The following is a 27,233-nucleotide window of genomic DNA, read 5'->3' as shown; positions in this document are numbered from 1 at the left end:
TGGTAAAGTAATGTCTCTGCTTTTTAATATGCTGTCTAGGTTGGTCATAGCTTTTCTTCCAAGAAGCAAGTTTCTTTTAATTTCATGGCTGCAGTTACCATTTTCAGTGATTTTGGACCCCCCCAAAATAAAGTCTGTCACTGTTTCCATTGTTTCCCCATCTATTTGCCATGAAGTGATGGGTCTGGATAACATGATCTTGGTTTTCTGAATTTTGAGTTTTAAGCCAACTTTTTCACTCTCCTCTTTCACTTTAATCAACAGACTCTTTAGTTCTTCTTTACTTTTTGCCATAAGTGTCATCTGCATATCTGAGATTATTGATATTTCTCCTGGCAATCTTGATTCCAGCTTGTGCTCCATCCAGCCAGGCATTTCACATGATGTACTCTGCATGTAAGTTAAATAAGCAGGGTGACAATATACAGCCTTGATGTACTCCTTTCCCAATTTGGAACCAGTGTTTTTCCATGTCCACTTCTAACTGTTGCTTCTTGACCTGCATACAGATTTCTCAGGAGGCAGGTAAGGTGGTCTGGTATTCCCATCTCTTTAAGAATGTTCCACTGTTTGTTGTGATCCACACACTCAAAGACTTTGGTGTAGTCAATAAAACAGAAGTAGATGTTCTTTCTGGACCTCTCTTGCTTTTTGGATCATCCAGCATATGTTGGCAATTTGATCTCTGGTTCCTCTGCCTTTCCTAAATCCAGTTTGAACATCTGGAAGTTCACGGTTCATGTACTGCTAAAGCCTGGCTTGGAGAATTTTGAGCTTTACTTTGCTAGCATGTGAGATGAGGTCCAAAAGCTATGATTTTTCTGATAGTCATATACGGATGAGAGAGTTGGACCATAAAGAAGGCTGAGCACTGAAGAACTGATGGTTTTGAATTGTGGTTCTGGAGAAGACTCTTGAGAGTCCCTTGGACAGAAAGGAGATCAAACCAATCAATCCTAAAGGAAATCAACCCTGAATATTCATTAAAGGACTATTGCTGAAGCTGAATCTCCAATACTTAGGTCACCTGATGCAAAGAGCCAACTCATTGGTAAAGACCCTAATGCTGGGAAAGGTTGAAGTCAAAAGGAGAAGGGGGTGGCAGAGGATGAGATGATGAGATAGCATCACCAAATCAATGGACTTGAATTTAAGCAAACTCTGGCAGACAATGGAAGGCAGGGAAACCTGGTGTGCTGCAGTCCACGGAGCTGCAAAGAGTCAGACACAACTTAGCAATCGAACAACAACCACCCTTAAAAATAGCAAGACACCCTGGACATTGTTTATAAAGCAAACAAAAGAAGACTCTGAAAGCAAAGAAGGCAGTTCAGGCAGGCACCCCAGAACTCAAGCATTGCCATGGCAGTGAGTTCCCTGGGTTTTCTGCCATAGGTATTCCAGATCGAGTTCAAGAGAAGCCAGTAACCCAGAAATGTCAATGGGTATAAACACAAAAAAAACCTTGGAAAAGCCTGCTCTTTACAATTAAAGGACCAGGAAAAGGGCAGCCTAGCAAGACAGAAAACTCTGAGACTACTCACTCTACTCCAGCCCAGTACAACAGAATAACTGTGGCCCCATATCCATCCCTCCAGCAAAGACCAAGTGAAGAGCTAAAACTTCCATGCTTGCCAGACTGTATGAGGCCTCCCTCCCCTCCTCACTGCTGTAGTGGGGGTTAGAACCTTCACCACTGCTTAGCAGCGTGGCCATCTTCCTGTGGTCAGTGTCAGTGGAGACCATGTAAGGAACCTAAACTCTCAACCCCACTCATTAGTAACAAGGAGTTGAGACTCTTCCTACACGAACAAGGAGGCAGAGTTGAGAACCTGAAACCTCAAGCTGGAGCAGTATCAGAGGATGCCTCTGAAAATGCAAGATTTAAATAAAAATATAAATTTGGTGCTCCTAGGATTCAGGGAGAGTCGGGGAGAGGAATTGGCTATGAGTATAAATGGTAGCTCAGAGGAGATCTTTGTGGTGATGGAATAGTTTTGTATTTTGATTTTCTGTGGTGGTTACATGAATCTACATGTGGGATAAAATGTCATATAATTATATACATACATTGTCCCAACATTGATTTCCTGTTTTGTTATTGAATTGAATTGTTATTGAGTGCAAGATGTGACACTGGGGGAAATTGGATCAAAGGTATGTGTAACTTCTTTATACTATCTTTCCAACCCCTGTGAATCTATAATTATTTCAAAATCAAATATTAAAGAACATTTTAAAGTGTATCTTTTGACACTTCCTAGATGTTTTTAACTGAAGTTATTTCCTTATAGGACTGCTCAAGATTTGTGCTATTTCAAAATACAAATTGTCCAACTTTATTAAAAACTATACAGTGACAAGTGGAGAACTTTAAAAAAAAAAAGTTGTTTTTAAGGTTGGTTTCACTAATTTCTTGGGTCCTACACAATGGTTAATGGTAGAAAACATGATTGACTAAAAAGGGCTGTCCATCTAAAGAAAAATATCATCCTGGACAAAGATACATACTTAAACCATAGAAAATGTCAAAAACTTATCTGGTTTAAGCAAATGAGTGTGTCAAGTGAGCAAAATTGGAAGATATTCATGCAAACTTGTCTGCATGCATATATGTGTGTGCATAAAATATTTCTGAACTGATGCCTCCACATTTGTCAGCGTTGCCTCCAGAGAGGTCAGTCTAGTTTTCTGGTCTTTCTGACGGCCACTACCATTAGAACCCACTTGACTCCAGTCAGTTTGCCCTCCATGCAGTTTGTATGGTACTTATAGAAAAAAGATTCTTACCTGCAGTAATCTATCTTCTCTAGGTTCTTCTTTATTCTTTGGATACAAGATAAAAAGGCATTTTAGTGTTAAATTTGAAAAATTGCCGTTGCAATTGAATAACCAAAAAAATCTAGAATTCAGATTCTTTCATTCACTCACTTGTTAGCCAGATAATTACTAAGTATCTACTATATGCCAGGCACAATGCTCCTATTCTGGAATACATGGCATCTCCTTCTGACATGATATTACAGTTCTGAAATCCAGGCCTGCAATGAGCTTATGGTCTATTATTTCCTTTTTGAGCAAGCACATTATCTTCAAAAGGATGATATTAATACTCTTACAAGTGACCACAAGTCCTTTCTGTTAAGGCACAATACCTCTAAAGGGCAAATAACACACAGAACACAAAACCAAAGCAGTAGGGTTCATTTTAAAAGGTATTAGCTGTCACAGTTCAGCTGATTGTCAAATAGCACCAGGAGCGTTGCATTGCTCCTTTTAAAAGGATCATGAAAAGAAGCCCATGGAGGAGGAAAGGATTTGAATTTTTTGTGAGAATTTTAGCAGATTAACTAATTTATTTCTCAGTATAGCGTGTTTCTGTAGGAGGTTACTTTGAGTCTTTTTCTGTTAGAAGGATTATTGATATAACTTAAAGTGTGTCTAAAATAGCCCCCTAACACTCTCAATCCTCTCATCTTGCATAATTTCTTTCTTATAGTGTTATGACATAAAATACAATGCTCCTGACATTATGTTAAATATTTCTTTGCTTACTGTCCATCTCCTCCACCTAGAATGTAAAGCTTCATAAGAGTGGTAACTTTGTGTTGTTCCTGAGTACTAGGGCCTGGCACAAAGGAGGCACTCAATAAATAGCTGTTGAATGTTGAAAAATGAAAGAATTCATGTATTTATGATTTTATTTGTTCCCCAAAGGGAAAGTAACTCCTGATTAATTTAGGGGATATTTGTTAATAGTTTTTGAACAACACTCAGCATTTTAGATCAACTCTGCCAGTCATTAACTATAATAACTCATCAGTCTATTGTATTTACTGAGAACGATGCATAATCAACAGCAAGGATAAAGCCAATGCAATCAATAACAGCAGTTTCCATTTGGCATTCATTGTCTCCTAGAAAAGAAAGAGGAGAAAAAGTTTTTTGCGGAGTAGAAAACAACTTTCTTGCCATCTTCTAATAACATATTAATTTGCGGAAATTTGGCCATCAGTCCAAGTGTCTGATTCCAGAATGCTCAGCATTAGGCAGAAAGCCAACCTGAGTCAGGAAAACCACCTATTGTGTTTGAAGTACTGGAGAAATCACCCATAAGGTGAGCCCTTTAGGCGGGATTCATTTTAGATTAGGTGCAAAGGTCCTGTGATGTTCTTTTCATAAGTAAATTTGCTCAGTCGTGTCCAACTCTTTGTGACCCCATGGACTATACAGTCCATGGAATTCTCCAGGACAGAATACTGGAGTGGGTAGCCTTTCCCTTCTCCAGGAGATCTTCCCAATGCAGGGATCAAACCCAGGTCTCCTGCATTGCGGGCAGATTCTTTACCAGCTGAGCCACAAGGGAAGCCCACTCTTTTCATAGTCCTTTATCAAAGTCCATCCTATTTGCATAAATGAAATTCAATGAAACTCATTCTATTTCACTTAGGCTTCTGTGATGATAAAATGGGGGTACTAATGATGATATCATTATGCATTAGATATATTCCACTCCAAAGCTGATACGTATATATACATGTGTTTTCCTCACAAAGATTTTGACTGGTAATTTATTCAAAGTCTAGAGTACCAGAAACCTAAAAACACTCTTTCGAAGGTGAAAGTGAGAAAGTAAAAGTGTTAGTCGCTCAGTCATGTCTGACTCTTTGTGACCCCATAGATTGTAGCCCACCAGGATCCTCTGTCCATGGGATTCTTCAGACAAGAATACTGGAGTAGGTAACCATTCTCTTGTCCAGGGAATCTTCCTGACCCAGGATCTAACCCAGGTCTCCTGCATTGCGGGCAGATTATTCACTGTCTGAGCTACCAGTGTTGTGAACAGTGATTAAAAATTTAAATTAAAGGCAGTAAGCTCTTAAATGGAATATTTGGCTTCAACCAATTACTGAGCTTGTGTTGAAGGTGTTTGGTCAGGTTAAGGGTTATGGTTTACAAGCATTAACTGATTTCATCATCCAAAAATAGGTCCTGCCTGTAGGTTATGTGTTGGAGTAAAGTGGAGGTCTCTGATATTTACTTTTTGAACATGAATTCCTTGAGCAGGATGTTTTAGATCTGTGCCTTCCAACATGGTGGCCACTAGCACCAAGTGACTAGTGAGTACTTGAAATGTTGCTAATGCAACAGTGGACTTGGGAGACATGGTATGAAAAAGTAATATGGAATCTCTCATTAATGTTTATATCGACTTCATGTTGAAAAGAAATTTTGAATATTGTGGATTAAGTAAAATATATCATTAAAGTGAATTTTATGATTCTCTTACATTTTTGCTGTGTAGCTTCACATTTGCAACATTTCAAGTTACAAATGTGGCTTGCAATACATTTCTGTCTTATAATTTTTGTATAAATAATACCACATTATGAATGCTTTAGCTGGGCACAATTTTAGTGTCTCTGCAATGTGAAATGGCCACCTTTAAAATCCAAGACCGTTAGAGATTTCCCTGGCAGTCCAGTGGTTAAGATGCTGTGCTCTCAATGCAGGGGGCAGAGGTTTGATCCCTGGTCTGGGAACTAAGATCCTGAAGGTTGCACAGCACAGTCAAAAAAAAAAAAAATTCAGGACATTTAGAAATGCTTGTGATAAGATTCCATTTAGCCAGATTATTTTCTGACAATCTGCCCTCAATGACATCTTTTTTTTATCATCACTAGAGCCACCTGGGAAGCCCCACTGACATTATTTCTAAAGGCCAGTAGCATATTGATGTGTGCCTTATTTTGTACAGTGTATTCTCAAGGCCGAAGTTTGGGGATGATCCCTATCTGGGAATTTGCCAGATGATCCAAACCTTTATATCTTTCCTTCCTAAGAGCCTTACCTTTAGTTTTGGTGATATAAAGAGAAAAAGTCCTAGGATGTTTTCCAAGCATTATATTTCAGGGATTCTAAAAGAAAAACCAGGTATTGTGCAATACTTCTCAGGTGTTTGAGTCTTTTATGCTAATGGTGATGTCACCACCCTTTTATTATGAGAACTTTAAAAGTCATAATGATACTGTCATAATGATACATTTGGTAGGAAGTTGTACTCAAGGCTACCAGATGGTAGAATTTTTCTTACTTGAAAAATGAAAGGACTTAAAAATCCTTTGCTTTTAGTTTCCATTGTTGTTCTTCCTTCCTTTCTGGATGACTTTTGCCTCTAGAAATGCATTTTGAATGGTGTGCCATGTGTGTTTAGGGATGACAGAAGAAAATGCAACATCTTTTTCTTCATCTTGTTTTAGGCATTGCCCATTATTCCAGGGAAAGCTAATCTCCTCTTACGCTTTCTTAGAATATTTTAAAAGTAGTTATTTTTCTGATTATAGAAGAAACACATTTCCATGCTTTAAAATTTGTCAAGTGCAAAAGAGCACAGTGGAGAAAATGATAACCATACGGACTTATACTTCCTGAGATATTCACTCTGTGTTGAGATAGCATGCATCCTTATTTTCTTTAAAAATAGTTTGTCTTATTGAAACACTGTTTTAAGAATAGTTTTTCTTATTGAAACACTTTTTTAAGAACAGTTTTTCTTATTGAAACACTTCTTTAGAATAGTTTTTCTTTGAAAAAAGACACATTCTAACAGAAAAAGTGTTATATAATGTACACTAAATTTTCTTCTCCCTCAGCACCAATTTTTCCCATCATCCCTAGTGACAGTTTCTTGGGTTTTATTCCGTAACTATTCTGTGTCCTGAAAGCATATATACATTTTTAAGTATATAGTTCCCCTTTTCACACAGACAGCAGTATACTGAAAATACTCTTCAGTACTTTGAATGCCTCCTTTATCAGTACATTTTGAAGATCTTTCCAGTACATCTCATATATCTGACTCATTCTTTTTCTAGTGAACTATATATTGTTATATGACTACATCATGATTTATTCCACCAGTTTTATACTGCTAGAGATTTTGATTGTTTATTGTCTTAGCTATTCTGAGAAATGCCACAGTGGAAAAACTTGAACATGCTCTATGAGCACATGTTGAACTATATGTGTTAGTTGCTCAGTTGTGTCCGACCCTTTGCAACCCCACAGACTGTAGCCTGCCATGCTCTCTGTCCATGGAATTCTCCAGGCAAGAATACTGGAGGGGATAGCCATTCCCTTCTCCAGGGGATCATCCCAACCCAGGGGTCGAACCCCAGTCTCTTGCATTGCAGGCAGCTTCTTTACCATCTGAGACACCAGGGAAGCCCTAACACTGAACTACATTGCAGGATAAATTCCTAGCAATGGAACTTTGGAGTCAAAGGTTAAATCCATTTAAAATTCAAATGAATGTTACTGAATTGTTTTCTATAGAAATTGTTCCAGCTTAACGTGTACCATCAGTTTATGAAAGCACCCATTTCCTTATACTCTCATCAATATAGTGTGCTGCTAAAATTTTTAGTATTTGACAGTCTGAAAAGTGGAAACTGTATCTCGGTGGAGTTTTATTCTGCATTTATTTTATTATGGCTGATCTTGAGCATCTTTTTAGATATTTAAGAGCCATCGTAATTCCTTCTCTGTAAACTGTTCATAGTTTTGCTCATTTTCTATTAGGCCTTTGCATTTTTATATTTTTAAATAACCTTTTTATTTTGGTATAATTTTATATTTAAAGGTACAGTAATTAAGACTGTCTGATTTTAAGATAGACAGAAGGATTATTGGGACAGAACCCAGAGTCCAGAAATTGATTTACACCTCTATGAACAATTGATTTTGACAAATAAGAAAAAATAATTCATTGGGAAAAAAAAAAAAAAAAGATAGTCTTTTTTAAACAAATGACTCAAACAATTGGGTGTACACATGCCAAAAAAAAAAGAGAGAGAAAGAACTTTGATCAGTACTTTGCACCATACCAAAAAAAAAAAAATTAACTCAAAATGGATTACTGACCTACATGTAAAATTTAAACAATAAAATGTAAAGGAGAAAAAACAATTAAGACAGTAAAAAGGAAACTAGAGATTGGGACAAATATAGTTAAAAATGGGCAAAATATTTGAATAGATATTTCACCAAAAAGTTAAACAAAACACACAGAGAAGGTAATTAAGTATATGAGAAAATCCTATTAGTCTTTATTATCATTACTCTTTCCCTGAAGGAGGGCATGGCAATCCACTCCAGTATTCTTGCCTGGAGAACCATGGACAGAGAAGGTGCTTGGCGGGCTACGTCCATGAGGTCAAAAGAGTCAGGCATGACTGAAGTGACTAGCACACAGGCATCATTAGTCTTTAGCAAATGCAAATTAAAATCACCATATTTACCACCACGTACCTATTAGAATGGCTAAAATTAAGAAAACTGACCACCCTAGCGTTGGTGAGGATGCAAGAACTGGAGCTCTCACGTGCTGTTGGTGGAAATGTAAAATGGTACTACTTTGGAAGAGTTTGGCAATTTCTTAATCATTCAAGCAAGCACTTAACATTCAATTTAGCAAGTCCTCTCCTAGATATTTACCTAAGAGAAATGGAAGCTTATGTCCATAGACAGACCAGTTCATGACTGTTCATAGTAGCTTTCTTGGTAGTAGCCAAAAGGTAGAAACAACCCAAATGTTCAACAAGTGAATAGGTAAACAAATTATGGCATGGTATGTCCATACAATGGAATAGTACTCAGAAATAGAAAAGACCAGAGGATTGACACATGCAACAACATAAATGGACCTCAAATGTGGAAGAAGCCAGGAAAAAAAAGGACATATGTTGTGTGATTCTGTTTATATGAAATTCTTAAATATGCAAATCAAACAATACAATGCACATTTTAATGTCTTGGCTGCTCCAAATCCAGACATCCTTCTTTTAGAGGGAGTCCTAAATTCAAGAAGCAAAAGCATCCTTCTGTCCAGAATGGAATCTGAAATAGGCAGAACTTTCCTCCCCCTGCCAGCTGCAGCTTAAATGGACACATGCGATCTAAACCACCTGCTGTGCTTATCAAATTCTCCTACCTGGGACTTTGAGGCTTAAGGGAGTTCAGTTTGAGACTATCTGTAATATAGTCAAGGACTAACATTATGGCAGATGTTTCCAAGGGTATGGAGGTCAGTGAGGAGATAATAAGTGATGCATTCAGGGTTGGTACTCAGAGAGATTTATACCTACAGCAGAATCTCATGTGTGCGTTTCCTCCCGTAGTCCCTTTATATATCTTCAGCTGCTATTTGCTAAGTACTCTGAACTGCCTCCTACCGTTCTGTAGTAAACACTGCTCTTATTCACTACTGCTGAGTTCTGTCTTCCTTCCCAGGCAGATGGCAAATAGCATTTCCTAGCCCGTTTGTATTTGGCAGGGGCGTGTGGTAAGTCCAGGCTGGGGCACTGAAACGTCTCTCTTCCCCCGACACCGTGACTAACAATGTCACCAGTAGTGGACCCACCATTATCCTGGGTCCCCAGGTGACAATATGGAGCAGATGATCTGGCTCCAACCCTCTAAAGGTCACGAAGATTTGAGGGTTCAATTTTCCTACCCAAACACCATTCCATAAATTTTTTGTTTTGATGAAAGAGAATCATTTTCAATGCACTGATCAATTCAGGTATTGATACCAGAAAGAAGGGTTATAGGCCACAAAAACTTCAGAAAATTGGGGGAATCTAGAATTGGTTATTAGGCCATGTATGGATGTGAGAGTTGGACTGTGAAGAAAGCTGAGCACCGAAGAATTGATGCTTTTGAACTGTGGTGTTGGAGAAGACTCTTGAGAGTCCCATGGACTGCAAGGAGATCCAACCAGTCCATTCTGAAGGAGATCAGCCCTGGGATTTCCTTGGAAGGAATGATGCTAAAGCTGAAACTCCAGTACTTTGGCCACCTCATGTGAAGAGTTGACTCATTGGAAAAGACTCTGATGCTGGGAGGGATTGGGGGCAGGAGGAGAAGGGGACGACAGAGGATGAGATGGCTGAATGGCATCACTGACTGGATGGACGTGAGTCTGGGTGAACTCCGGGAGTTGGTGACAGACAGGGAGGCCTGATGTGCTGCAATTCATGGGGTCGCAAAGAGTCTGACACGACTGAGCAACTGAACTGAACTGGGATTTAAAGGCGATTGGGAAGTCACATTCGTATTCAGAGAGAGGTATGTGGCAAGCTATGGAATACAGCAGTAAACAGCTAATTAAGTTATCCCTGGGCTCCCATGAATGAGGTGCTCATTGAAGACAAAGGCTTTGGGGAACAATAGTTCCTGCCGTAAAAATATATGATGATGATAACCAGTATTGTTGCTGTTGTTCAGTCACTTAAGTCGTGTCTGACTCTTTGTGCAACCGTGAACTGCAGTACACCAGGCTTTCTTGTCCTTAACTATCTCCCAGTTCAGTCACTCAGTCCTGTCCTACTCTTTGCGACCCCATGGACTGGAGCACATCAGGCCTCCCTGTCCATCACCAACTCCCGGAGTTTACTCAAACTCGTGTCCATCAAGTCGATGATGCCATCCAGCCATCTCATCCTCTGTCGTCCCCTTCTCCTCATGCCTTCAATCTTTTCCCAGCATCAGGGTCTTTTCCAACGAGTCAGCTCTTCACATCAGGTGGCCAAAGTATTGGAGTTTCAGCTTCAGCATCAGTCCTTCCAATGAACACCCAGGACTGATCTCCTTTAGGATGGACTGGCTGGACCTCCTTGCAGTCCAAGGGACCGTCAAGAGTCTCCTCCAACACCACAGTTCAAAAGCATCAATTCTTCAGTGCTCAGCTTTCTTTATAGTCCAACTCTCATATCCATACATGACTACTGGAAAAACCATAGCCTTGACTAGACGGACCTTTGTTGACAAAGTAATGTCTCTGCTTTTTAATATGCTATCTACATTTGAGAGAGTCATTTCCTAGGCAGGTTGATAGGGAGTCTAGGGGTCCCCAAGGAGAGAGGGGCCTGGAATTCTCAAGGAGGAAGAAAGGACAAACTTTTTTTCTTTCTCCACATTCCTTAGGATTACATAACAATAATGTATCCTGCCTAAGGACAGTCTTTGGATTCAACCTTCTATTATCTTAAAATGTAAATTATGGGAGTAGACCTGGTCTTTACAAGGATGTATCTTGCCTGAGGACAGTGTTATCTTAAAATGTAAATTATGGGAGTAGGTCTGATGAGGTCTTTACAACCTCCAGACATTCTTTGGATTATATAACCTCATTGTTAACACTAACAAGCGGGTACTCTTTCTGCCCCCTTCTGATGCCTATGTCAGAAGCTTTCTCTATCTCCTTTATACTTTAATAAAACTTTATTACACAAAAGCTCTGAGCAATCAAGCCTCGTCTCTGGCCCCAGATTGAATTCGTCTCCTCCAGGAGCCAAGAATCCCAGTGTCTTCGCGTGATTCAACAACAACCTTTCACATTAGTATCCAAAATGTTCCTATCTGGAGACCTTGGGGGTCAGTGGAGGAGCACTGGCTAGGAGTCAAGAGGGTGGAGTTTGAGTCAGGAGTTTGGATTAGATCACAGTTCTCCCTGTGAGCTGTGGGTGCATTAATATGCTATCTAGGTTGGTCATAACTTTCTTTCCAAGGAGCAAGCGACTTTTAATTTCATGGCTGCAGTCACCATCTGCAGTTATTTTGGAGCCACTGTTTCCACTATTTCCCCATCTATTTGCCATGAAGTAATGGGACTGGATGCCATGATCTTAGTTTTCTGAATGTTGAGTTCTAAGCCAACTTTTTCACTCTCCTCTTTCACTTTCATCAAGAGGCTCCCGGAGAAGGCAATGGCACCCCACCCCAGTACTCTTGCCTGGAAAATCCCATGGATGGAGGAGCCTGGTAGGCTACAGTCCACGGCATCGCAAAAAGTCAGACACAGCTGAGCAACTTTACTTTCACTTTCACTCATTCTCCTCCTTCACTTTCATCAAGAGGCTTTTTAGTTCTTCTTCGCTTTCTGCCATAAGGGTGGTGTCATCTGCATATCTGAGGCTATTGATGTTTCTGCCAGCAATCTTGATTCCAGCTTGTGCTCCGTCCAGTCCAGTGTTTCTCATGATGTACTCTACACATAAGTTAAATAAGCAGGGTGACAATATACAGCCCTGATGTACTCTTTTTCCTATTTGGAACAAGTCTGTTGTTTCATGTCCAGTTCTAATTGTTGCTTCCTGACCTACATACAGATTTCACAAGAGGCAGGTCAGGTGGCCTGGTATTACCATCTCTCTCAGAATTTTCCACGGTTTATTGTGATACACACAATCAATAAAGCAGATAGATGTTTTTCTGGAACTCTCTTCCTTTTTCGATGATCCAACAGATGTTGGCAATTTGATCTCTGGTTTCTCTGCCTTTTCTAAAACCAGCTTGAACATCTGGAAGTTCACGGTTCACATATTGCTGAAGCCTGGCTTGGAGAATTTTGAGCATTACTCTGCTAGCATGTAAGATGAGTGCAACTGTGAGGTAGTTTGAACATTCTTTGACATTGCCTTTCTTTGGGATTGGAATGAAAACTGACCTTTTCCAGTCCTGTGGCCACTGCTGAGTTTTCCAAATTTGCTGGCATATTGAGTGCAGCACTTTCACAGCATCATCTTTCAGGATTTGAAATAGCTCAACTGGAATTCCATCACCTCCACTAGCTTTGTTCATAGTGATACTTCCTAAGGCCCACTTGACTTCACATTCCAGGATGTCTGGCTCTAGGTCAGTGATCACACCGTCATGATTATCTGGGTCGTGAAGATCTTTTTTGTACAGTTCTTCTGTGTATTCTTGCCACCTCTTCTTAATATCTTCTGCTTCTGTAAGGTCCATACCATTCTGTCCTTTATTGAGCCCATCTTTGCATGAAATGTTCCCTTGGTATCTCTAATTTTCTTGAAGAGATGTCTAGTCTTTCCCATTCTATTGTTTTCCTATATTTCTTTGCACTGATAACTGAGGAAGGCTTTATCTCTCCTTGCTATTCTTTGAAACTATGCATTCAAATGCATATGTCTTTCCTATTCTCCTTTGCTTTTCGCTTCTCTTCTTTTCACTGTTATTTGTAAGGCCTCCTCAGACAGCCATTGTGCTTCTTTGCATTTCTTTTTCTTGGGGATGGTCTTGATCCCTGTTTCATGTACAGTGTCACGAACCTCCGTCCATAGTTCATCAGGCACTCTGTCTATAAGATCTAGTCCCTTAAATCTACTTCTGACTTCCACTGTATAATCATAAGGGATTTGATTTAGGTCATACCTGAATGGTCTAGTGGTTTTCCCTACTTTCTTCAATTTAAGTCTGAATTGCTTAAGGAGTTCACTATCTGAGCCACAGTCAGCTCCTGGTCTTGTTTTTGCTGACTGTATAGAGCTTCTCCATCTTTGGCTGCAAAGAATATGATCAATCTGATTTTGGTGTTGGCCAGCATCACTGACTCGATGGACGTGAGTCTGGGTGAACTCCGGGAGTTGGTGATGGACAGGGAGGCCTGGCATGCTGTGATTCATGGGGTCGCAAAGAGTTGGACACAACTGAGCAAATGAACTGAACTGAACTGAACTGATCTGGTGATGTCCATGTGTAAAGTCTTCTCTTGTGTTGTTGGAATAGGGTGTTTTCTATGACCAGTGCATTCCCTTGGCAAAACTCTATTAGCCTTTGCCCTGCTTCATTCTGTACTCTAAGGCCAAATATGCTAGTTACTCCAGGTGTTTCTTTACTTCCTACTTTTGCTTTCCAGTCCCCTATAATGAAAAGGACATTTTTTTTGGTGTTAGTTCTAAGAGGTCTTGTAGGTCTTCATAGAATCATTCAACTTCAGCTTCTTCAGCTTTACTGGTCAGGGCATAGTCTTGGGTTACCATGATATTGAATGGTTTGCCTTGGAAACGAACAGAGATCATTCTGTCGTTTTTGAGATTACATCCAAGTACTGCATTTTGGACTCTTGTTGACTATGATGGCCACTCCATTTCTTCTAAGGGATTCTTGCCCACTGTAGTAGATATAATGGTCATCTGAGTTAAATTCACCCATTCCAGTCCATTTTAGTTTGCTGATTCCTAAAATGTCTACATTCACTCTTGCCATCTCCTCTTTGACCACTTCCAATTTGCCTTGACTCATGGACCTAACATTCCAGGTTCCTATGCAATATTGCTCTTTACAGTATCGGACCTTGCCTCCATCACCAGTCACAGCCATAACTGGGTGTTGTTTTTGCTTTGGCTCTGTCTCTTCATTCTTTCTGGAGTTATTTCTCCACTGATCTCCAGTAGCATATTGGGCACCTGCTGACCTGGGAAGTTCATCCTTCAGTGTCCTATCTTTTGCCTTTTCATACTGTTCATGGGGACTCAAGGCAAGAATATTGAAGTGGTTTGCCATTTCCTTCTCCAGTGGACCACATTCTGTCAGAACTCTCCACCATGACCGGTCCATCTTGGATGGCCCTACATGGCTTGGCTCATAGTTTCATTGAGTTAGACAAGGTTGTAGTCCATGTGATTTGATCTGTTAGTTTTCTGTGATTGTGGTTTTCAGTCTTTCTGCCCTCTGATAGAGAAGGATAAGAGGCTTATGGAAGTTTCCTAATGGGAGGTACTGACTGAGGGGGAAATTGGGTCTTGTTCTGATGGGCGGGGCCCTGCTCTGCAACTGCTAAGTCACTTCAGTCGTGTCCAACTCTGTGTGACCCCATAGACGGCAGCCCAGCAGGCTCCCCCGTCCCTGGGATTCTCCAGGCAAGAACACTGGAGTGGGTTGCCATTTCCTTCTCCAATGCATGAAAGTGAAAAGTGAAAGTGAAGTTGCTCAGTCGTGTCCGACTCTTAGTGACGCCATGGACTGTAGCCTACCAGTCTCCTCCGTCCATGGGATTTTCCAGGCAAGAGTACTGGAGTGGGGTGCCATTGCCTTCTCCAGGGGCCCTGCTCAGTAAATCTTTATTCCAATTTTCTGTTGATGGGTGGAGGTGTGTTCCATCCCTGCTACTTACTGGGGCCAAACTATGGTAGAGGCAATGAAGATAATGGCAACCTCCTTCAAAAGTTCCCATGTATGTACTGCTACACTCAGTACCCCCAACCCTGCGGCAGGCCACCACTGACCACGCCTCTGCTGGAGACTCTCGGACACTCACAGGCAATTCTGGGTCAGTCTTTTGTGGGGTCACTGCTCCTTTCTTCTGGGTCCTGGTGCACAAGGTTCTGTTTGTGCCCTCTAAGAGTCTAATTCCCAGTCCTGTGTAAGTTCTGGCAGCTCTGTGGTGGGGTTAATGGCAACTTCCTCCAAGAGGGCTTACGCCATACCCAAGTCTGCTGCAGCCAGAGCCCCAGTCCCTGTGGCAGTCCACTGCTGACTCGTACCTCCACAGGAGATGCTCAAACACAGTTCTGTCTCAGTCTCTGTGGTCTCAACTATCTCTCTTAGTCTCAACTATCTCCCAGAGTTTGCTCAAATTCATGTCCATTGAGTAGGTGATGCTATCTAACCATAGGTTAGATGCTATCTAACAAAGACCTTCAATCTTTTCTAGTATCAGGGTCTTTTCCAATGAGTTGGCTCTTCACAGTAGATGACCCAAGTACTGGAACTTCAGCTTCAGATCAATCCTTCTGATGAATATTCAGGGTTGATTTGGTTTGGGGTTTATTAGTTTGATTTCCTTGCAGTCTGAGAGACTCTCAAGAATCTTCTCCAGCATCACAATTTGAAAGCATCTATTTTTTGGTGCTCAGGCTTTTTCACAGTCCAACTCTCACATCCATACATGACTACTGGAAAAACCATAGCTTTGACTATATGGTATAACACTGACTTATGGGCCAGGCCATATACTACATACATATATTAACCTATATAAGGAAATGAAGGACACACAGAGATCAAGGACCAACTGGTGGGTTGATGGCTATGGTATATCTAAAAACACTAGACAGTTTAAAGAAAAAGCACAAGGGTAAAGTTAAAGTTTTTGTGATTCCAGCTTCCATCAGATGGCTGCGTCCTTCATGCTTGTAGGGGGTTGCAGCTCTCCCTGATGACCCTGGTTTTGTCTTTTTGTAACACCACCTCTTTCTGCTCTTTCTGGCTCTTGGGTTTGTCACAGCTTCTCAGTCACCACATTGTCCCCCTGAGTGCCTTAGCAATTTCATCACCTGCATAATCAATTCTTGAATTAGAATCCCTCATTTTAAATATCCAGATTTTCCTGACTAGACCCTGATTGATATGGTTGCTACTATGTACTTGGAGTACCCTGGTTTCAATCAGTTAGCTTTTGCTGTATAATAACTCACTCCAAACCTTAATGGCTCAAAGCAGCAATGCTTGATTTTTTTTTTTTTTTTTTTTGCTCATGAGTCTGTGCACCGTTTGCTGCTCAGCTATGCCAGCTCATCTCAGTGGGGGAAGCACTTGTGAGTCTGCAGTACTCTGGTCATTTGGCTGGGGATTACTAATCTATATTCACACATCTGGCTGTTCGAGAACATTATTTAGGGCAATGCAAAAAGCTCATGGATACAGAGAGGGGATAATAATGTCCATTTTGCAAACTATCTACCAAAGAAATTGCCTCTCAAAATGGAATTCTAGTATCAGGTTGCTCATCTATTTAAGTTTGACTACCAGGAAACCTCCTTACAAGTAAAACCCTATTCCACTTGTCGGTTACTAAAAGTCTGTGGCATATAGTGGCATCACAATTATTTAAGTTATGTTATAACCTATTATTGCTTGGTAGGAAGTCTCAGCCAAATGGAAGACATTATGTAGCTGCTGTACTTGCCCTCATGACTATAAACAGTGCAAAGTCTGTGAGATGGAATTGCTGCTTCTGACAGCTCTGGAGAATTTAGAGAAATAAAATAATAAGTCTAGAAATTTAACCTCTCAGCTCAAGACATGGGTACAGAACAAGACGGCTCTTATGGTACCATTTTGTATGTGCACATGTGTGCACATGAGTGGTCATTGTGGCTGAAGATAAGGCTAAAAATCTATTTGTGTGACATACATAATTTGAATAGTTGAGTATATAGCTTCTAAAAGTACCTTGACTCTTTGCAACCCTGTGGACTGTAGCCCACCAGGCTCCTCAGTCCATGGGATTCTCCAGGCAAGAATACTGGAGTGGGTTACCATTTCCTTCTCCAGGAGATCTTCCCCACCCAGTGATCAAACTCAGGTCTCCCACATTGCAGGCAGATGCTTTAACCTCTGAGCCACCAGGGAAGCCCATGTGTTAAATTAAAGAATGGGAAAGACTGGGTCCTTTAGGAATAAGAACATTTGGGTGGATTTGAAACCACTAGGTGGCATTTCCGGAGAGGGCAATGGCACCCCACTCCAGTACTCTTGCCTGGAAAATCCCATGGATGGAGGAGCCTGATAGGCTGCAGTCCATGGGGTCGCTAAGAGTCGGACACGACTGAGCGACTTCACTTTCACTTTTCACTTTCCTGCATTGGAGAAGGAAATGGCAGCCCACTCCAGTGTTCTTGCCTGGAGAATCCCGAGGACCGGGGAGCCTGGTGGGCTGCCGTCTATGGGGTCACACAGAGTTGGACACGACTGAAGTGACTTAGCAGGTGGCACTTCAGGGGAACTCCACGGAGCTCCAGTCCTTCATACCTCAACACAGAAAGAATTCAGTGAGAGGCAAAGTGATAGACAAGAAGTGATTCAGTAGCATAGGATGCTTATGAGGCTTACAAGTGGGTGGGCAAGAAGGTGCTGCACCCAAGAATTTAGTGGGCTGCAGTTTTATAATCAAAAGGAAAGTGGGGGAGGTGGGGAGGGACTTCTTTGTCATTCTTGAGTAGACACCAGGCTTCCATCATCAATTCTTCCTCCAGGTTGGACAGGGGAATTTTCTTGTTCCTATATGATCAAGCTAGGTCCACAGATTACTGTTTTTTATGTGTGGAGAGAGCACGTCCTAATTTCCTGAGCCACTGAGCGGGGTGAGGGTTTCGTGCCACCACTCTCTCATTGTTTTGAGGCATGTCTTGTGCTTCTCTTATGTGGTTTTGTTGCTAAGCAAGCCTGCTTGGTTTTGTGGTTAAACAAATCTGGGTTTGTTTGAGTAATCATTAAACTTACAGGGGTCTCCCATATTTTTCTACTTACAACTCCCTAATGGGATTAACTATTTAATCACCTACTCCGTCCCTTTACTCTGTCCCTATCAGATTCAAATGAATCTGAGAATTTGCAACTGTAATCCTTCTTTGCTTCCTTTGTCAATAGAATCAATTCCTCCTCCTCCTCAACTCTGAGGAGACAAGCATTTCCTGCTTAAGATGCTATAATGATCCCCCCAAGATAGTTGATTTACAAGGTGATGCATATTCTCATTGCCTCAATACTTAACACCTAGAGTCAGATATTGCTTGCCCCTAGGAGAGAATTTAAATTATGCTTCAGTAGGAGACAGTTACATTAAAAGAATTTCAAGCTCTTGCTAATTTATAGTAGCAGGGAAACACATGTGAGAATGGATTCAAAGTGATGTTAGATCAAGATGAATGGAATATAATACTGGATTGAACTATAGTTACTGAAACAGGTGCACTTACCCAAGATTCTGGATTTAATGTTTTCTTAGTCAACTATAAGTGGTTCTAAGAGTTTTCTTAGTTGCTAAACTAAAATTTGAATTCAGTGTTATTCTATAATCAATGAGATTAAGATGTCATAGCTTCCACAGTATGATGTAGAAGAAATCCAAAGGTTTAGGAAGATAAGAACTTTGGAGTGAATTTATCATGTTCAAAGCATTCCCCTTCCAAGGAGGAGGGGAAGGCCATAGAGGACACGTTCTTTTACTAAGTCATTGAGAAGTGAATCAGTGTAGGGAGACACTGTTGCTGAAATGGACTCTGATTCAATGAAAGTTATGGGATTTACATCATTGGAAAATCTCTAGGCCTGCTGGGCAGAGGTATGGTGCCTTACCATGTTCCCACATCTAAGCCAGGTAACAACTCTGGAGTCCCTTGACTGAAGGGTGTGTATGTCACCTTGAGGGGGGACCTGTGGTCTTTGGGAGAAAATGCAGAATGAATACCAGCTCTGAGTTGACAGTAATTTCTAGGGGCCAGAAATGGCACTGTGGTCTGCTGAACCAGTGAGGGCTTATGGAGAATAGGGGGTAAACTAAATTCAATTCTGTCCTGAGTTTATCTCACAGTTATTCAGTCACTAAGTTGTATCCAACTCTTTGTGACTCCATGGACTGAAGCACACCAGGCTTCCCTGTCCTTCACTGTCTCCCAGAGTTTGCTCAAATTCATGTCTCACAGTGGTCCCAGCACAGAAAAGAGTCCCTCTGCAGTTTTTGAATTCCTAGATTCATGGTTGAAATATTGATATTTAGCAACTGGTTGAATACTTACATCAGCCTCTTACCCATGGTGTAAGGGTTAATATGTTAAGCGGGGTCAAATGGAAGCCAAGTAAAAGGCTCTCCTACTAAATAATAAATCAAGAGTAATAACACCTTCATGTGGAGACTGTAAAGATTAGTGCTACCATGAAGGACTTGAATATTACAGACTGTTGATCCCTATCACATCCTTGTTTAACTTGCATGTTTGGCTAGTATAAAAGCCAGATAAATTTGGAGAATGTCTGTGGATCATTATAAAGTTAATTAAGCAGTGACGCCAATTACAGCTACTTTTTCTAGGTGTTGTTACATCTTGTTCCCAGAGCGAATGAACATGGTCCCGGGTATTTGGTCTGCAGCTGACCAATGTTTTTCCTTACATCAGTTAATACAGATTATCAGAAGCAGCTTGCTTTTACCTGAGAGAGACATCAGTAAACCGTAGAGGTACGTGAACTCTAGAGCTGCGTTGTCATAACATGAGCCACAGGGTCTGTGGTCACTTGGGTGTCTCACAGGATATCATTGTTAGCATCATGTTGGGTATTTTGAGCAGAAGAAAAGCTAGAATCCCAGATGTCGTGCTAATACAAATGTATACCAGAAGGTGGAAGAAAAACCCCATCAAAGTTTGGTGGCTTGCCACACCACTGACATTTCTGATGAGCTTTCTGTGGGTATCTACTCATGACAGTTTCATGCTCATTGCACCCCTTACCTCCAAACTAGAGACATCAAACTCAGTGGGACTGTTTGGATATTGGAGGCAACATATACTGTATTTGAGTGTGCCCCTATGACCTATTTATTGAGAAATTGGTGATCCCCAAGTCAGGGGCAGGCTCTAAATAAGGTAGAATCTGCAGAGGAAGCTTCTGTGCCCCTTAGCAGATTCAAGTGGAAAATGTACTGTACAGAGCATTTTGCATAGCTCAAGGAGGAAATGAATGCTGGACCCATGAGGATTCTAAATTTGTTGTAACCTGTCCTACCCACCATGAACTTAATGCTCTCTGATCCAACACACTAAATCTTAGCTATATGCAGCTACAATCCACTATCAAATGGAAGCCATTTCTATGAGAATGGACACTGGCAGTTTGGAACATTAGTGACAAGAAGGTCTGAGGTTGTGTAGGGGCTGAAATTGGCACAGAGTGTAAGGATAATGTGTATCCCATGAAAATGCTCCCCAGAGAGTGATCTCAGTAGAGGAGATTTTCAGTAATCAAGTGGAGATCATTTGTTCTGTGATGTTGGACAGCCTCTTTCTGTAGCCACCATAGTGCTTGCTCAATGGGCCCGTGTATGAAGTGGCTTTAGTGGCAGGAATGGAGGCTCTCCAATGGGCTTCATAAAATAGATTTCCATTCATCAATAATGATCTGGTTTGTTCCACTGCTAAAAGCCCAACTATCCAATAGTAGAGGCCACCCAGAGTCTTGGTATGGCACTTTTCTTGGGAGGGACCGACCATCTGGCCAGCAGTGGCTTATTAGTTACCTGAATCTTTTCCATTCCATCAGAGAAGGCAAAGAAATTTGTCCTCAAACAAATATAAATACAGATTGCCTTTCTTCCCTGTAGTGCTTTTGCCGTAACCGCGACTTGTGGACTTCTGGAATGCTTTATCCATTGCCTCTGACATGGAGATATACTTTTGTTGTCAAGTAGGTGATACAATAGGCTTGTGTCTGTGGGGTTTATTAGTTTTACCATGTACCTCATGACCCAGAAGCAGCTAACTTTATGAAATGGCTTGCAGAATATTCATTTGTAGTATCAGCTGCAAGACAACACTTTGTGAGGCTAGGGTGCTCTCCTAAAGGTGTGGGATATTCCTCATAATAGTGGCCACTATGTCATACTGCTTTCCTCAAAGCCAGAATGCATTGGTCCTGGAAATAAGAGACAGAGATGTGAGGCCCTCGTTTATAACTGTACCAAGTAATCCACTGGAGAAACATTTCCTTTCATCTCTAAAATCTTGGGCTCAGTGAATTTGGAAGGTCTTAGGGCACAAAGATCTTTCAATCACAGATTGAAAGGCACAAAGACCTTTCAATCACAATCACAGGAAACTAATCAGGCTGATTACATGGACCACAGCCTTGTCTAACTCAGTGAAACTATGGCCTTGGGTAGGGCCACCCAAGAAAGATGGGTCATAGTGGAGAGGGAATGGAGAAGGGAACGGCAAACCACTCAGTATTCTTGCCTTGAGAACACCATGAACAGTATGAAAGGCAAAAAGATATGACACTGAAAGATGAACTCCCCAGGTCAGTAGGTGCCCAATATGCTACTGGAGATCAGGGGAGAAATAACTCCAGAAAGAATGAAGAGACAGAGCCAAAGCAAAAACAACTCCCAGTTGTGGATGTGATGGAGGTAAAGTCCGATGCTGTAAACAACAATATTTCTTCAGTCAGTTCAGCCGCTCAGTCATGTCCAACTCTTTGCTACTCCATGAACTGCAGCACACCAGGCTTCCCTGTTCATCATCAACTCCCAGAGCATAGGAACCTGGAATGTTAGGTTCATGAATCAAGGCAAATTGGAAGTGGTCAAAGAGGAGATGGCAAGAGTGAACATCGACATTTTAGGAATCAGTGAACTAAAATGGACTGGAATGGGTGAATTTAATTCAGATGACCATTTTATCTACTACTGTGGGCAAGAATCCCTTAGAAGAAATGGAGCGGCCATTATAGCCAACAAAAGAGTCCAAAATTCAGTACTTGAATGCAACCTCAAAAATAACAAAACAATTTCTGTTCATTTCCAAGGTAAACCATTCAATATCACAATAATTCAAGTCTATGCCCTGACCAGTAACACTGAAGAAGCTGAAGTTGAACGGTTCTATGAAGACCTACAAGACCTTCTAGAATTAACACCAAAAAAGAAAAAAAAAAGATGTCCTTTTCATCATAGGGGAATGGAATGCAAAAGTAGGCAGACAACAGATAACCTGGAGTAACAAGCAAATTTGGCCTTGAAGTACAGAATGAAGCAGGGCAAAGGCTAATAGAGTTTTGCCAAGAGAACGCACTGGTCATAGCAGACACCCTCTTCCAAGAACACAAGAGAAGACTCTACACATGGACATCACCAGATGGTCAACACCAAAATCAGATTGATTATATTCTTTGCAGCCAAAGATGGAAAAGCTCTATACAGTCAGCAAAAACAAGACTGGGAGCTGAATGTAGCTCAGATCATGAAATCCGTGTTGCCAAATTCAGACTTAACTTGAAGAAAGTAGGGAAAACCACTAGACCATTCAGGTATAACATAAATCAAATCCCTTATGATTATACAGTAGAAGTGACAAATAGATTGCAGGGATTAGATCTGATAAACAGTTCCTGAAGAACTATGTATGGAGGTTTGTGACATTGTACAAGAGGCAGTGATCAAGGCCATCCCTCACAAGGGAACAGGCAGGAAGGCTAGGGGGGCCCCAAGTGGAGGAAATAGGCTGCAAGTGTCAGACTTTTTAAATTTCTCTTGTAAGCAGCAGAAGGAAACAAATTACAAGTGTCGGACTTTTTTCCCTTCTCTATACAAAATTAAAAGGTTTGTTTTAAAATTCTGTTTTGCTATGACAACACCTGGTTCCACCTGAAATTAACTTTTCTCAAACCTTGAGCTAACCAATGAGTTTTTCTTCAGTTCAGTTCAGTCGCTCAGTTGTGTCCAACTCTTTGTGACTCCATAGACTGCAGCACACCAGGACTCCCTGTCCATCACCAACTCCCAGAGTTTACCCACTCATGTCCATCGTGTCATTGATGCCATCCAACCATCTCATCCTCTGTTGCCCCTTCTTCTCTTGCCCTCAATCTTTCCCAGCAACAGGGTCTTTTCCAGTGAGTCAGTTCTTCCCATCAGGTAGCCAAAGTAATGGAGTTTCAGCTTCAACATCAGTCCTTCCAATGAACACTCAGGACTGATCTCCTTTAGGATGAACTGGTTGGATCTCCTTGTAATCCAAGGGACTCTCAAGAGTCTTCTCCAACACTACAGTTCAAAAGCATCAATTCTTCAGCACTCAGCTTTCTTAATAGTCCAACTCTCACATCCATTCATGACTACTGGAAAAACCGTAGCCTTGACTAGACGGACCTTTGTTGGCAAAGTAATGTCTCTGCTCTTTAATATGTTGTCCCAGTTGGTCATAACTTTCCTTCCTAGGAATAAGCATCTTTTAATTTCATGGCTGCAGTGACCATCTGCAGTGATTTCAGGGCTCCAAAAAATAAAGTCTGCCACTGTTTCCATTGTTTCCCCATCTATTTCCCATGAAGTAATGGTACTGGATGCCATAATCTTAGTTATCTGAATTGTTGAGCTTTAAGCCAACTTTTTCACTCTCCTCTTTCACTTTCATCAAGAGGCTCTTTAGTTCCTCTTCACTTTCAGCCATAAGAATGGTATCATCTACATATGTGAGTTTATTGATATTTCTCCCAGCAATCTTAATTCTAGTTTGTTCTTCATCCAGCCAAGCAGTTCTCATGAAGTACTCTGCATATAAGTTAAATAAGCAGGGTGACAATACACAGCCTTGATGTACTCCTTTTCCTATTTGGAACCAGTCTGTTGTTCCATGTCCAGTTCTAACTGTTGCTTCTTGACCTGCATACAGATTTCTCAAGAGGCAGGTCAGGTGGTCTGGTATCTCCATCTCTCTCAGAACTTTCCACAGTTTATTGTGATTCACACAGTCAAAGGCTTTGGCATAGTCAATAAAGCAGAAATAGATGTTTTCTGGAACTCTCTTGCTTTTTTGATGATACAGCGGATGTTGTCAATTTGATCTCTGGTTCCTCTGCCTTTTCTAAAACCAGCTTGAACATCTGGAAGTTCTCGGTTCACGTATTGCTGAAGCCTGGCTTGGAGAACTTTGAGCATTACTTTACTAGTGTGTGAGATGAGTGCAATTGTGAGGTAGTTTGAACATTCTTTGGCATTGCCTTTCTTTGGGATTGGAATGAAAACTGACCTTTTCCAGTCCTCTGGCCACTGCTGAGTTTTCCAAATTTGCTGGCATATTGAGTGCAGCACTTTCACAGCATCATCTTTCAGGATTTTAAATAGCTCAACTGGAATGCCATCACCTCCACTAGCTTTGTTCATAGTGATACTTCCTAAGGCCCACTTGAATTCACATTCCAGGATGTCTGGCTCTAGGTGAGTGTGAGTGATCCAATCATCATGATTATCTGGGTCGTGAAGATCTTTTTTGTACAGTTCTTCTGTGTGTTCTTGCCACCTCTTCTTAATATCTTCTGCTTCTGTAAGGTCCATACCATTCTGTCCTTTATTGAGTCCATCTTTGCATGAAATGGTCCCTTGGTATGTCTTATTTTCTTGAAAAGATCTCTAGTCTTTCCCATTCTATTGTTTTCCTCTATTTCTTTGCACTGATAACTGAGGAAGTCTTTCTTATTTCTCTTTGCTATTCTTTGGAACTCTGCATTCAGATGGGTATATCTTTCCTTTTCTACTTTGCTTTTCACTTCTCTTCTTTTCACAGTTATTTGTAAGGCCTCCTTAGACAGTCATTGTGCTTTTTTGCATTTCTTTTTCTTGGGGATGGTCTTGATCCCTGTCTCTGGTACAATGTCACGAACCTCCAACCATAGTTCATCACACAGTCTATTAGATCTAGTCCCTTAAATCTACTTCTCACTTCCACTGTATAATCATAATGGATTTGATTTAGGTCATACCTGAATGGTCTAGTGGTTTTCCCTACTTTCTTCAATTTAAGTCTGGATTGCCAATAAGGAGTTCACTATCTGAGCCACAGTCAGCTCCTGGTCTTGTTTTTGCTAATTGTACAGAGCTTCTCCATCTTTGGCTGCAAAGAATATGATCAATCTGATTTCAGTGTTGGCCATTTGGTGATGTCCACGTGTAGACTCTTCCCTTGTGTTGTTGGAAGAGGGTGTTTTCTATGACCAGTATGTTCTCTTGGCAAAACTCTATTAGCCTTGGCCCTGCTTCATTCTGTACTCCAAGGCCAAATTTGCCTGTTACTCCAGGTGTTTCTTGACTTCCTACTTTTGCATTCCATGCCCCTATAATGAAAAGACATCTTTTTTTGGTGTTAGTTCTAAAAGGTCTTGTAGGTCTTCATAGAACTGTTCTAATTTAAGCTTCTTCAGCTTTACTGGTCAGGGTATAGACTTGGATTATTTTGATATTGAATGGTTTGCCTTAGAAATGAACAGAGATTGTTCTGTCATTTTTGAGATTGCATCCAAGTACTGCATTTTGAACTCTTTTGTTGACTATGATGTTGGATCATCAAAAAAGCAAGAGAGTTCGAGATAAACATCTACTTCATTTTTACTGACTATGCCAAAGGCTTTGACTGTGTGGAACACAACGAACTGCGGAACATTCTTAAAGAGATGGGAATACTGGACCACCCTACCTGCCTCCTGAGAAATCTGTATGCAGGTCAAGAAGCAACAGTTAGAACTAGACATGGAACAACAGGCTGATTCCAAATTGGGAAAGGAGTACGTCAAGGCTGTGTATTGTCACCCTGCTTTTTTAACTTATATGCAGAGTACACAATTAGAAATGCTGGACTGGATGAAGCACAAGCTGGAATCAAGATTGCTGGGAGAAATATCAATAAACTCAGATATGTAGATGACAGCACCCTTATGGCAGAAAGTGAAGAGAAACTAAAGATCCTCTTGATGAAAGTGAAAGAGGGGAGTGAAAAAGTTGGCTTAAAACTCAACATTCAAAAACCTAAGATCATGGCATCTGGTTCCATCACGTCATGGCAAATAGATGGGGAAACAATGGAAACAGTTACAGACTTTATTTTGGGGGGCTCCAAAATCACTGCAGATGATGACTGCAGCCATGAAATTAAAAGAAGCTTGCTTCTTGGAATTAAAGCTATGACCAACCTAAACAGCATATTAAAAAACAGAGACATTACTTTGCCAACATAGGTCCATCTAGTCAAAGCTATGGTTTTTCCAGTAGTCATGTATGGATGTGAGAGTTGGACTATAAAGAAAGCCAAAGAGTTGATGAGCACCAAAGAATTGATGCTTTTGAACTGTGGTGTTGGAGAAGACTCTTGAGAGTCCCTTGGACTGCAAGGAGATCCAACCAGTCCATCCTACAGGAAATCAGTCCTGAATATTCATTTGAAGGACTCATACTAAATCAGAAATTCCAGTATTTTGGCCACCTGATGTGAAGAACTGACTCACTGGAAAAGACCCTGATGCTGGGAAAGATTGAAGGCTGGAGGAGAAAGGGACGACCGAGGATAAGACGGTTAGATAGCATCACTGACTCAATGGATATGAGTTTGAGTAAGCTCTGGGAGTTAGTGATGGACAGGAAAGCCTGGCGTGGTGCAGTCCATGGGGTCACAAAGAGTCAGACATGACTGAGGGACTGAAATGAACTAAACTGAGCTGAGGGCACCAAGAGGGGCTTCCCTGGTGGCTCAGTGGTAAAGAATCTGGGTTGGGAAGATCCCCCTGAAAATGAAATGGCAACCCATACCAGTATTCTTGCCTAGGAAATCCCATGGACAGAGGAGGTTGGCAGGCTACAGTCCATGGAGTTGCAGAGTTGAACATGACTTAGCTACTGAAGAAAGTTAAGGAAGGAATGAGGGCATAAAGAAGGCATGTTTCCACCAGGAAACATAGTGATGGTCCTGTTGAATTGGAATCTGAGGCTTTTTTCTGGACTTTTTATCTTTCCATCATGCTGAGTCAACAGCCAGAGAAGGGGTCTGGGTGGGGCTACTGATAACAATTATCAAAATGAAAGAGATTGCAACTGCATGATAGTGGAAGGAGGA

At 41.1% G+C, this 27,233-nt stretch overlaps 1 protein-coding gene across 1 annotated transcript in view; it reads right to left on the bottom strand.

Moving 5' to 3' along the window:
- Positions 1–19,396, bottom strand: part of LOC104997390 (N-acetyllactosaminide alpha-1,3-galactosyltransferase-like 1) — a 28,606-nt gene extending 9,210 nt beyond the window's left edge. The window contains exon 1 of the mRNA XM_010852105.1: positions 19,380–19,396. Coding sequence (XP_010850407.1) covers positions 19,380–19,396 — 17 coding nt within the window. The remainder of the gene's footprint in view (positions 1–19,379) is intronic.
- Positions 19,397–27,233: the final 7,837 nt, after the last annotated feature.

Source organism: Bison bison, unplaced genomic scaffold (genome assembly GCF_000754665.1).
Source record: "Bison bison bison isolate TAMUID 2011002044 unplaced genomic scaffold, Bison_UMD1.0 scf7180017864307, whole genome shotgun sequence".
Classification (NCBI taxonomy): Eukaryota; Metazoa; Chordata; class Mammalia; order Artiodactyla; family Bovidae; genus Bison; species Bison bison.
The sequence above is the reverse complement of the archived record's forward strand: the minus strand, read 5'-3'. Positions and strand labels throughout refer to the sequence as shown.